The sequence below is a fragment of the Chelmon rostratus genome, chromosome 20, assembly GCF_017976325.1.
Source record: "Chelmon rostratus isolate fCheRos1 chromosome 20, fCheRos1.pri, whole genome shotgun sequence".
Classification (NCBI taxonomy): Eukaryota; Metazoa; Chordata; class Actinopteri; order Chaetodontiformes; family Chaetodontidae; genus Chelmon; species Chelmon rostratus.
The window spans coordinates 15636146-15649098 of record NC_055677.1 but is presented as its reverse complement, the minus strand read 5'-3'; the positions used below and the strand labels follow the sequence as shown (position 1 = coordinate 15649098).

The window sequence follows — 12953 nt, the reverse complement described above, 5'->3', positions numbered from 1 at the left end:
CTCTCCTTTTCCCTGCCAGATATTTGAAGGGAATAGCAACTACGACACTCCTGAGCTGAGGACGGTGGAGCCCCTGCTGACCCGTTTCATCAGAATTTACCCAGAGAGGGCCACTCCTACTGGCATGGGCCTTCGACTGGAGCTCCTTGGCTGCGAGATTGAAGGTAAATTGGAACCCCGGGTTAGAACTGCTGCTAAAATCTATCGCATTGTCTGTGTTCTATCCAAATGATCACTTAAGTTTTGGTGTGAAGTATGCAAAGGCGAGCATCACTAGCATTTCTACCTATGGTGGTGACATTTCTGCCTGCAATGCTTTCTACCATTAACAGTGTTCCTACCAGTGGTGGAAAAGTTACGAGAGTGAAACCTTTTTTTCCACGCTGATGACTTTTCCAGCTGTGGCCATGCTTTTAACCAGGGCAATGAAACGTTCTCTTCCTGTTGTTGATGCCGCATACCTCGGGCCATTAAGTCTTACATTTTTAGTCAGAATAACTTTTTTCTACCCACAATGTTAACCACCTTGACTCAGTGCACGCGTTCACACACTGTATTTATGTGACACACAGGTGAGCCATCCATCATCCCAGCTAATAGCGTGGCTGTAAGTAGCCTGCGCTTCATTTCTTTGCCATCGTTGGGGTTATTTAAAGATGTGCGTGAGGGCTTCCCGTGTTGAGCCCACAGCTGTCCAGCTCCTGCCCTTCATCCCTACAAGGGACAGTTGTCTTGTCTCCCTGTTACATCAAAGCTGCTCCCATAGATAGCCATTTTGAGAGAGGATCAAATGAAAGCCACCTGGCCCGGTAGGATTATTGCGGCCTGGCCCCCATCGCACTCTTCCCAACCCCTGCATCTCTTTCTTCTTTCAAAGGGCTGCACACACTTTGCTATCTTTAAAATTGCCCCTATTTTTTTCCCCCATAGCTCTTTATCTGTCCCTCTCAAAGCTGATGTAGCACAGAAACAGCTCAGCGATATAAGAGTGTGTAGCGCTAGCCCTAAGTGGATTTACATATTGGATTTCAGGGAGGCCCATTCTGTTGTAAGCCTCATGGACTCCCATCGGGAGCTTTAGTCAGACGATAATGCTTGTTTTCAGTGTTAATGCCAAACACACACACACAGACGTATACACACAGAGCAACCGCAATCACCCTGCCAAACATGTGGTTACAGGCATGTGTACACACTCACGCACATACACAGGTACTTGTGCAAGTGTGTACAAGCGTGGACGCCTCTGTGTGTGTGTGCATTGCGAGCCATAGCAGGGGGGCTAAATCCTCATTTCTGTGAGAGGCTCCCTGACGCAGCGCTGACCCCGTCGCTGACCTTCCCCACCCTGAATCTGACGGGGGCTGATCTGCCTCATATTTCATCTGGCAGAGGGAGAGAGCAAGAGCTTTGGCGCACACACGCACGCACACGCATCTCACACACTGTACACATACGTTTTTCAGGCCACCCGCCCCTATCTGTCTATGTCTGTCTCTCCACGTCTCTTCCTATTTTTCTCCCTCTGCACTGGGGAAGCCCGTTCATTACTCAATCAGCGTAAACACACACAAATGCACACACACCGCAGGACGGCTGTGCGGCAGCAGAGCGTGGAGCAGATCTAGGGCCATGCCCACATCCAAGTGCGGCGGGGACGTAATGATAGGGCACCGTGGCAGCCGGGGGCCCTGCCTATAGCCAATCCCAAGCCCTGTTTATGCATCTCTGAGTTTCTGCCGCCCAAGCCCAAAGCACCGTGCTTTAGCTTCAATTCTATTTATACACCCACACCTCCGCAGCATGATAGAAGGGATGCTAATAGCTCAGGCCGAGATTGAAGCCCAGTGTGTGACTGTGGGCAGAACATGCTGAGCTTATGTATACATATTTCAGCGTTTTTCTATTTTAACTATAAAGCATGCTGGAAACCATTTCAGACATCTACACCCCATGCTAGCACTCCTGATGTCTTCTTTTTTCATAAACCTTAAAGTACTTCTACTCTAGCGCTCTGAACACGCTGTCAGTGTTTGTTTGTTCGAGGATTATTCACTTGCAGATTATGACGACGTCTAGCTTTTGTCCCTATCGTGTTTTAATGCCTCATATGACACAATGTGAGGTGAGAGCAGGATCAGACAGTGGATGTAATGTTATGTTAATACTGATAGCCAATGATCCACATAAGTTAACCGTCTCTACTTAGTACGAGAAAACATAAAAAAATGATGGTTCATCACAAAGCCCTTAAAGCTCCACCCCCCTCTATTAGTGCATTTGCCATGTTCAGCTTGAAATTTAATCTATGTTGTCTCGTGTTTCTGTTCTTCTTAACCTTTACAGCTCCTACACTCCCGCCTACCACACTAGTCCCGAGCACTACTCCGTCGGACGAGTGTGACGACGACCAGGCGAGCTGCCACAGCGGCACAGGTGATGACTACGACGTGACAGGTGCTAACATCGCCCTCATGAGACTGCAAGCGAACCCCCTCTTCCCCCTGTTCCCCTTCCTTCTGCTATGGCTCACACTAGATCCGCTCCACTTTCCCGGCCTCGCCGCTCTGTCACGCTTCGATTTGATACCGTAGCTAATCTGCCGTCAACTGTGCACACTTGCACACACGCATGCATGCGCCCCCGTCCGTGCTGGCATGCAAGATCTAATTAGCTGCACCTGTAGCTCTCACCCCTCAGTCAGTCCCCCTCTTACCTCCACCTCTTTAAACTCACAGGAGAGGATTGTTGCACTTGCGCCCGAGATCGCCAAATGTGCACATCCACACGCACCTGCTTCTAAACCTACCAACAGCCTCTCTCTATCCTCTCGTCTCTCAACTGCCTTTTCCTCCTGTGCCTTCTTTTCCACTCACTCCTCTTGGCCTCATTTCCCACTAACCCAGTAACACTCTCTGAGCCTGCACTGCTGCCTGCACCCCCCATTAACCAGCAGTCTCCAATGATGAGCATGGCACCGTTTCAGTCACGTGTTTTGAAAGTATTACATCAGTGTTTCATGGTGGATGTACTGAAACAGGGCACTAAGAAGGAAGGGAAATACAAGGCATGTGTTGATTTGCTAAATTTAAGTTAGCATGGATAGATTTAGTGCATGAGTGCAGTTATTTGAAAAGAAACTCTTTTCAGAGTCGCCTAACCAATGTGTTGTGTTGTGACAGGTGGTACCACATTGCCAGAGACCACTACCACTGAAGTGGATACCATCCCAGGTGAGCAGGAAATGCATATATGTGTCTTTCCCAAGTGCTGAACGCAGTGTCTTCAAATGTAAAAAAAATGACATGCCAGAATGTTGAAATATAGAGCGAATGTTTAACTGCTCTGGGTTTTTTTTTTAAATTCATTGCTGCAGATTTATCAAGAAGCGTACCTTAGTTAATGATTGCCAGCTCGAGGCGGCTCCTCTCCTCTGATGTGTGTCTGTTATTAAAGCTGATGATATGGCCCTGAGAGGCTCCTGCTGACGGGGTGAGGGAGGTTATGTGATGCAGGGCTAGCTGATGATTAGCACCGGTGCTCTGTTGCTGCCTTCTCAGCATAATCACTAATCACTGGGCCGACAGTGACACACACTAAACACGCACACACACACCGCAACACAAAAAACGGAAGGCAAAATGCAAATGACCACAGGAAATGAGGTGTGCTTCGGGGTCACACAAGCAGACGCACACATAGTGCTGTCTCCTATAGCGGGCTGATGAGGCAGCCGCCAGCTGAGAGGCTGCGCCCCAGTCTGACCTTGGCTAATGGGCCATAGGCTCCACCCAGCTCCCTTCACTCTATCAGCTGACGCTGTGGTCTGTCTGCAGTCTGCTGGGGCACCAGCTATAATAGATGAGAGCTGAGGCGCAGGTGTATGTGTGTGTGTGTGTGTGTGTGTATATGCATATCTGTGTGTGTATGAACATAACGAAATGCCTGTGTGTAAACACTTATCTGTCTGACTTTTCATTTCTAGAGCCTCAAACCATGCATGCTAATCAGTTCTGTGTATTTGTGTGTGTGTGTGTGTGCGTGTGTGTGTGTCTGTTTGGGTGTGTGCGTGCCATACACTCTAATCTCAGCGGACGTAGTTTCCGTTGGCATTTGGCTAGAAAAAGTCTTTTTTTTTTCTTTTCATCAAACGGCCAAGTGAGTCATGTGGCTGCTCTTCTTATCCAGCATTTGTTGGTAGCCTCAGTCAAAGCCTCCCAAGAATGGAAAAAAAGCCAAAGTCATTTTAATTGGGAATGGGATGTCTCGACAAAAAAAGTGGCTTGGCGTCTGCAATGTGGTTCCACATGGGAATTCCATCCTTTGTGTTTAATGGGTAAATAGAGTCGTTGCCTGCAGAAGCTAGTCAAAATCTTCCCATTAATAAAGTGAATATTGGCTCATATATTCTGTCATTTGGAGAGCCGCCTCGGCGTATCTCTAAAGGCATCTCATGCCGGAGTTTAAGGCCATGACTAACGTCTCCCAAACATCTCACTCCCTTGTGTTCCTTGGAAGTATTTCTTTATCCAATTTGAAAAACACTAAAGCCTGAGCTCCCACACAGTTTCGTGCCTCTACTGAGGCTTCTTCAGCGCGGCGTGTGTCCATGGGGGAATGAATTGTTGGCATGGGGCCCCGGCACTGTTACCATAGCTGTCTTCAAACCTCAAGTCTCCTCTCATTAAAATCCTCAGCTCTCTGTGGGTTGCTATGAATGTTGCTTCCTCAACTGGACACCATGTCCAGACCCCATCCTCCTTTTCCCCTGTCCCTGTCTTTGTGCTGTGTCTGGTCTTAGTCTTCCTCTATACCTCTCCTTATATGCCCTGTCAGGTTCATTAAAAGAAATCATTAAGTGCAGCCAAGAAATGAGGTCTACATGAGGTCTATGCTGCCGGCTCTCTCTTCTTCTCATGTTAGAGCCATAACTTGCCTTCCATCCCAGTCTGTTTCCCTCCTGTGTTAGCTGTTTTTATCTGCTCCAGCTGTGGATCTCCAAGCTTACACAGTTCTTTGCTGCCATCTAGTGCTTGTAGCTGATCAGGATGAGTAGATAAAGCTCCAAAGCGTAGCCTGCAGTCATACCATGACAGGCCCCCAGGTCATTGTTCAGCAAAGCTCAGAGCTCTTGGCAATTGCTCCTTTTGTAATAAGGAGTATGATGGAATGTGATCTCCTCTGACGCATCATCCTGACCTTTCCTCTACACATTTGCAGCTTTTCTGTGGTTTGCCTGCGACTTCGGCTGGGCCAATGACCCGTCCTTCTGCAGTTGGACATCAGAGGACACTGGCTCTAGGTGGCAGATCCAGTCCAGCGGCACCCCCACCCTCAACACTGGACCCAACATGGACCACACAGGTGAGGACCCTGTGGGGCATTGCTGATTGAGCTGTCCAAAAACTGTGCAACCTCCTGATGCAGTACATGCGAGTCGCATTTCCTTTCCTGTCAGTGATACAAGTTATTTCATCCGACAGGTGGATCAGGGAATTTCATCTACACCTTAGCAACAGGGCCCCAAGAGACCGAGGTGGCTCGGCTGGTCAGCCCCGTGGTCAGCTCCCCGGACTCAGACCTGTGCGTGTCCTTTTGGTACCACATGTTCGGGTCACACATTGGCACACTGCATATCAAACAGCGCAAGCAGACAGTCGACGGACCGGCTGACATCCTACTGTGGACGGTCAGTGGTCACCAAGGTAACCGCTGGAGGGAAGGTCGAGTCCTTGTGCCACGCACCAACAAACCATATCAAGTAAGTCAAAATTTACCCATCATTCCGCCTGTGACTTGTTTGCACTGTATCTGTGGTTTTTCCGTTGTGGGATTCAAAAAGAGGGTGCCAATCAGTCACTCTGTGCTTTTTTTCTAGGTGGTGATTGAAGGTCTGGTGGATAGAAAGAGCTGGGGAGACATTGCTGTGGATGACATTAAGGTCCTCAATGGACTCAGCATGACAGATTGTAAAGGTGAGACTTTCAGAGTTCGTAGTTACGCCTGCATTCACTTTCTTGAATAATAAGCAGACACAGATTTGATTTTGGCTTGTTTTCTTTTGCCACTGGATATAATTAGTATTTGTGTTTGAACAGATCCTGATGTACCCACTGAGCCTATGCTACCAGAGGATCGCCTCAATGAAATCCGTAAGTCATTTCACATGGAGGGTTTATTTCACAGTATTTAGTAGTTTTTTTTTTAGGAAAAATCTGCTCTCCTCTACACCCTTCAGAGTTTATGATATACCTCATGTCTCATGCTCCTCCTCTGCTTCTGCCTCCCCCTCCAGTTGAAGAGATCACTGAATACCCAGACTTTGTGGAGACCAACCAGATCAGCGGAGCAGGCAACATGCTGAAGACGCTCGACCCCATCCTCATCACTATCATCGCCATGTCCGCCCTGGGGGTCTTCCTGGGCGCCATCTGCGGTGTGGTCTTGTACTGCGCCTGCTCGCATGGAGGCATGTCGGACAGGAACTTATCGGCCCTGGAGAACTACAACTTTGAACTAGTGGACGGTGTCAAGCTAAAGAAGGACAAACTCAATGTACAGAGTTCATACTCAGAGGCGTGAGGTGGGACTGAGTGCATTCGTGTGACTTTATGACGTGCAGAGCTCGCAGAGCGTGCACAAGACTGGCTGTAGGCATATCCTCTCGTACATCTGCGAGTAGGCAGGCTAAAAGGACTGCCAGCACCCTCAACTCGCCGGATGAGGGACAGGTTCAGGAACCAATGGGAGGTTTGGACTGATCTACGCTTTTCTCAGGAGCTGCAGTAAAAAGAACCTACCAGTAGGGGACACTGTGTACAAATAAAATACAGAAAAAAAAAATATGTACAGATGATTTAGATGATATTTTAATTTTCTATTTTGATTTTCATTCATTTTTACAATCGGATGCTGGTGTTGAGACCAATTTATTAATAATGTTTAAAGTATTTATCGTTTTCTGGGAAAGAAATGTTTTTTTAATTAAAAGTTCACAAAGGCTGTTGTTTATTTTCACGTTTTGAAAGAGACGTATCAAAATCGTAAATGAACCATATCCGGCAAAACTGTAGATTTGCCCCATGGTGTGGCATACAGGGTGTGCCCGTAACACATGACCCTGAAACATGTACCCTTTCCCCTTTGACCTCTATCACTCTAAAGTGAGGGTCCCATTCATGGCAATGTATGGTTCTGACAGTGCCTTTAGTACATTTTGGTTGGCCTCCTCTGTTGATCTGGGTGTTTTTTACTGTACATGACTTAAGTTATGATGACAGGAAACAGGGGCACATTATCTTATAAATACCTTCAAAAGAGGAAAACAATCTATCACAGCGCTTTGTTTTGTTTTTTGTTGCATTCTGTCCAAAACCCACACAGTGTAAATACGTTTTAATATATTTTATTGCCCTTTTTAAAGAAAGTAAAAAGGAAAAAAGCTGCAGTATCCCTTTTTTCATGGGTTTGTGTGTGTGTAAATACAATCTTCTGACTGTTTTGTGGAAGGTGCAGTGTTATTGTTTTTAATTTTAGATTATTTGCGTGATGCTGATACTACAGCGATTTTCAATGTGCATTCAAGCCATCTGTCACCGAAACAACCGCTTCATGAAAAACCACCGAAGGACGAATGAGTCAAAAGGTAACAAAAAAACAAAACAAAACAAAAAACGGCTGACATGACAAACTCTTGACAGTCTTTCTCAACTAGTCTTTCATTTCTCCATCATATCTCCGCTGTGAGGTTGACCGGTCACCAGATTGTTTTCACATAGCTTCAAACACGCTCATGTTGATGGCAGAGGAGGTGGGAAAACAGAAAATGTCTGCCAGCATACCAAAAAAAAAAAACCAACAATCATCATTGCTTTGCTTTGGCTAAGATCTTGATTAGCTTGTCACCTCCAAACGTCACTGTGGATTGTTCACTGAAGAAGTGCTATCTGGACAATGCAGCTTGAATGCACTTTTGTTACTGATTCCCTCAATGATAGGAGCCTATTGAAAGAGGGGTAAACACACTAACTGAGGAATGGTGCTATCATTACTTTAACCAGACAGATTTATCTCTTGATAAACTCAGTTTGTATTGTTCACATGCTGTATTGTAGCTTCGGGCCTCTCGGGCCGCAAAGAGTTTTACGTGTTTCACGTGTAGCAGCCATAACGTTGTGATGTCAGAGCTGATGTCATTAGGACGGGACACTGGTACAGCAGGGGATCGAGCGGCGTCACCTGAATCAGGTCACCTGGCCTCCCCTCGGTGGCTTTACCAAAGGATTGTTGCCCCCTTCTTCTTCGCTGGGGGTTCTCACCAACACACAACATACTAGAAGACCAGAGCTCGCCAGTGGTCTTCACTCACAAAAGAACTGACTGCTTGCTTTGGCTGTCAGAGCCCCCCGGAGAGGAAATCGAGAGGGGGAGTGCTGTGTGACGGCCTGTTTTTCTATCTCTTTTTAAGCTCAAAAGAAGTGCAAATGTCACCTCAACGTAAAATCTTCAAATCTCTATTGGGGCTCTTGTTTGCAGACGGACGGATGGGATCCCACCACTTGACACTACAAGGGGAAGGGACTCTGTGCGAACTCAGCGTTAGACTGACAGCTACGGGACACCAGGGCCCGCGGGACAGGAAGCCGGTGGCTTTCCGCACCACAATCAAACAATCAAAAACTTGATCCTGAGAAGGGTGACGTCTTTTACATCCGTGTGCTTTGTATGTCGTGCCGTGGTGAACACACTCTCAGCTTGTTCATTTCAGATTCGACCTCCCACTCCTCTCAACCTCTACACTGTAGGGTCTGCGCTTTCATAGAGGACTGTAGCTCCAGCGGCATCTGCTAAATTAGAGAAAAAGGATACTGTAGCGTGGACTCAAAACAAACAATGTTGCACTGATAAATATATTTAAGAGGTTTATGTGTTTATAGCATTCATTTGCAAAAAAAAAAAAACAGAAGAGAGTGAAAACACAAAAAACACGTGTTCATTTCTTTCATCTTTTATATATATATAGTTTCAGATTATGTGATATAATTCTGAAATGTAAAAATATTGAGATGTTTTCATTATTGAAAAAGGCAAAATAGATTTTCCAACAGTAATGTCCCTCCCCCACCATTTACATGGCATATTAACGCTTCGTTTTGTACTGTCATTCAAATTTTGTGCATTTTTTTTTTTTTTACAAGAACAAGAAAATAAGACTTTTATTTTCAATACTGCTTCTGTAATTTGCTGTTGTAGGAAAAAAAAATGAATAAACAGCAAGGCCTTAAAAAAGAAAAGGGAATATTTGTGTTGTGATCCAGAATTTGAAACTCCAAATCTTTTCTTTTGTTTTTCCCCCCTGTTCCAGTCAGATCTACGTCACGGCCGTGCTGTAAAGGGTAAACCAGCAGCCTCACAAGCAGCTCTTTGAAGCAACATCTGTTTTTTGCATCAAAGTCATGTGAAAGCACTATTACAGCAAGACAGTGATGTAAACAGTGATGTCTAGTTTTTTGTCTCATAGCCATCGCTTTCCAAAGATACGAATAAAAAGCATCTTCATATGAAGGAAGTTTTGGTTGTTCATCTATTACAGTGCATTTAAAGTTGTTTTGGTCAATTTGATAGCAGAGAAAAGCGAACTGATTAAACGATTTATTCTGACACAAAGCAACAAATGGTGACTATCTGTGGCCAGATCTCAGAGCAGATGGAAACAACTCCAGTCAGGTCTCTAATGTGAGGACTCTCCACCTATCAGAGTAGTAAGCAGTGGCGAAAACCATGGCACGGAGCGATGGGCGGGTGCTGACCACTAATGAGAAGCTGATGTTAGCTACACTCACTCACTCAGCTGGCTTTCTTGTTGGTCTATCATTAGCTGAAATTAGACTTAGCCCTTAATTTCACTGATTTGTTTTTCATCTAAGGAAGCGAGGCCACATCCCAAAGGATTTGGGTCTTATTTTGGCAGGACATTGAGAGGAAATGAATGGGAATTATAGTTTTGTTTATATTCAGAATCAAAAGTAAGAATATTAGGAATCATTTGTGATGACTCCTGCTTTTTAACATTTGCACATCTTAGATAAATAGCAGCAATGCTTGGTCCCCATTATCATAAACAAGCAAATTAGGCTGGTAACATCATTTGGCTGCTTTATCCTTCACACACTATTAACTGCAAGAGATTTGTAACCAGGCAACCCCACTAGATCCTTTTCATCCCCTCTAAAACTACTTGAACCAGTAATTTTGCACAGCAATACTTCAACAGCATTAATTAATAAATCAGTGAAACAAACAAGAAACAAAGCTTCATCGATCATGTATTTGTGTTGCACACTTAACGGAGGCTTGGAGCTCAGAGTGATCTACAGGAGAGTCAAAGACTAACATTCATCACTGAAACACTCTTAATAGTCTGCTCAGTTATTGTCAGTGTATGACTGGATACTCACTTGAATTATTTTTATTCTGATAAGTCCTTTCTAGAGGCTTTGTACTGGAAAGCTGTTTATTAATGGCTAATAATGAAAATACTAGTGCTGTCGAGCAGTCATAAGCCTTTGATAAAGACAACTTCAGGATTTCAGAGTTGTGAAGAATCCCTCTGATGTGTACTAAGTCGACTCAGGAAAAAGGCCACCAAAGCTACAAATGCTAATAACTCATTAAGAAACGTTCATTACGTTATCGCTTTGTAATAATCCTTCAGGTCTGCAGCTGTGAATGAGAAGAAGTTGTCAATAAATTGATGGTGGTCCAGATGCCAGCAGCTCAAAGGTCAAAAGTGTCCATCAGAGGGGTCACACTGCAAGAGGATCAGCTAAACTGGATTTATTACAACGTGGTTACATCACAGAAGTGGTTCTTATCAGTGGTTTATGACTGCTCTGTAGAGCATTAATAAACAATATATTGACAACTGATGGAGCCATTATTTACAGTATGACTTACTGGAAAGTGATTTGACGATTTTAGCACAGCCGTGGTGGATGGCAGCTAAGTACATTTACTCACATGCAGTGCAATTAAGTACTTGTACTTTACCTGAGTATTTACATGTGAAGCTGCTTTATATTATAACTCCATTACATTCCAGAGGGAAATTTTACTCCATTTACATTTGTTTTAGATTTAGATTTTTGGCTCGTGGCCCCTGAAAAAGAAAGCAGGGTGCAGTTTGGACTCCTTCTCATGTTTCAAATGTCCACGAGTTGTTGTCCCTTCCACCAAAGGGAGATTTCCCCCCGATCTTCTCACGTGGTTTCATTCAAGTAACTGTTGATGGCCAAAGAGGTAAAATGATTCAATAATTTACAAAAAAAAACACAACAAAACACAAACTAGAGACATACAAATGAGAGATAAGTCAAAAACATGAATACAAATATACATTTTACTTTAAGTCCTCTATTTAGCATTTAATAAAATGTTGCCCCTGACTGAAGTGCAGACTGTGTAGTTTTCTGTTTTGCCACTGGGTGACTCAGTGGAGTAATATTAGCTGGTGCAAGTGCCTCATGGATATGTAGTTGATATATGACTGCACTCCAACACAAGAGAGGTGTTTCTACATACAAGTTCTACATAACTAACTTAGTACCATGTTTCCCACACAACAGGCACATTGTTATCATAAAACAAATGGAAGCAGATGCCAGCCGTAGTGCAGCCTCCACCTTATATCATCAATAGAAATGACAGCAAGTTTTTTGCAAACGTTTCAGATTACACATAATTATCTAAGGAAATGAAATAAGTATAGTTCATCATACAAACACAGTAAATAGCTGCATGGGCCTTTTTCACAGAAGACATGCAACAGCAGGAAAACCACAGGTGTAAATGATGAAGTTAATGATGGCTGAATTCCATTTCAGTTACAGGGTCCAGGCGCTGTGCATGCCGCTCACTGTCGCACTGTCACGACTGATGGACACTTAAACACAACAGAGCCATGTTATTGTTATCAGTAAAATCTATGCTTTTTTTCTACTGTGACAAGTCAAAGAGTCTGCATGGCAGCATCAGGTTGCTCTAAATTTGATGTCAGTGGCAGGAATTTTGGATGTGAAAGGAAAAACAGGAAAATGTCAACAAGCTATGATGTGCATATGTCCCTGTTTCCATGCAGTGACCTAAACAGACCACAGAGAGGCTCCAGAAGTCATGTACAGTATAAGGTATGTACATCACAACATGGGCACCACAAATCACATGAAACACCAGAACGGTTCTATCTCTTAAAATCCTGAGAAGAAAAATAAATACATCGCAATCAGAAAATACACTTCTTCTGACTTGATTCTGATGTTTATCTTTTGAGTGATGTGACATGTTTCTTTCTCAGTTCTTACATTTGACTAATCTGAGAAGATCAGATGGTGAAGCCACAAGACAGGCATTTAATCAGATGAAGTCAGTTTCCATGAAGTCAGCTACATCTGGGTCACTTACAATCTCTCTGCTGTGCTCCATATCTCTTCTGACAGGACACACTGTGTCGAGCATTTGGCTTGCTTGGTTTGTGATGGGATTCATGCACTTGCAGCAATTCCCTTTGCCCTTAATTCTTGAGTAGGATTCATATAAGTGAAATCACTGCTTCATCCAAGTCTCGTATGAGGAATTCTAGGCTCCCTACAATGATATGAGCCCCTCCATGAGTCATATTATTTTACAGTTAATTCCAAACTGTACTTTCTACCTAAAAGAACTAGATTTCAGGTTATACAACTAGTGCCAGAGCCATGAACTATATGGAGAGGAGAGTGGAATAAGTCAGTTTCTGTCCAGTTGGAAGCAGATTAAACTTTTCGCCCATCTCAGGGGGTGCAGGGAGGGAGATAAAGAGTTGCGTTCCCTGGTAAACACTCCCCCGAGACTAAACAGGATTCAAGGATCTTCCGGACGCGATAGTTTGTTTTCTCTCACATTTTTCCACTACGTCC

At 44.3% G+C, this 12953-nt stretch overlaps 1 protein-coding gene across 3 annotated transcripts in view; it reads left to right on the top strand.

The window, feature by feature from the left end:
• nrp1a (neuropilin 1a) overlaps positions 1 to 7444 on the top strand; it is a 57391-nt gene extending 49947 nt beyond the window's left edge. For 2 of the 3 annotated variants that reach the window (XM_041961314.1, XM_041961316.1), the window contains 8 exons: positions 20 to 164; positions 2347 to 2457; positions 3183 to 3233; positions 5221 to 5364; positions 5484 to 5761; positions 5879 to 5975; positions 6099 to 6152; positions 6296 to 7444. In XM_041961314.1, coding sequence (XP_041817248.1) covers positions 20 to 164; positions 2347 to 2457; positions 3183 to 3233; positions 5221 to 5364; positions 5484 to 5761; positions 5879 to 5975; positions 6099 to 6152; positions 6296 to 6582 — 1167 coding nt within the window. In that variant the 3' untranslated portion in view covers positions 6583 to 7444. The remainder of the gene's footprint in view (positions 1 to 19; positions 165 to 2346; positions 2458 to 3182; positions 3234 to 5220; positions 5365 to 5483; positions 5762 to 5878; positions 5976 to 6098; positions 6153 to 6295) is intronic. The other variant, XM_041961315.1, reaches the window with a different exon arrangement.
• The last annotated feature ends 5509 nt before the right edge of the window (positions 7445 to 12953 follow it).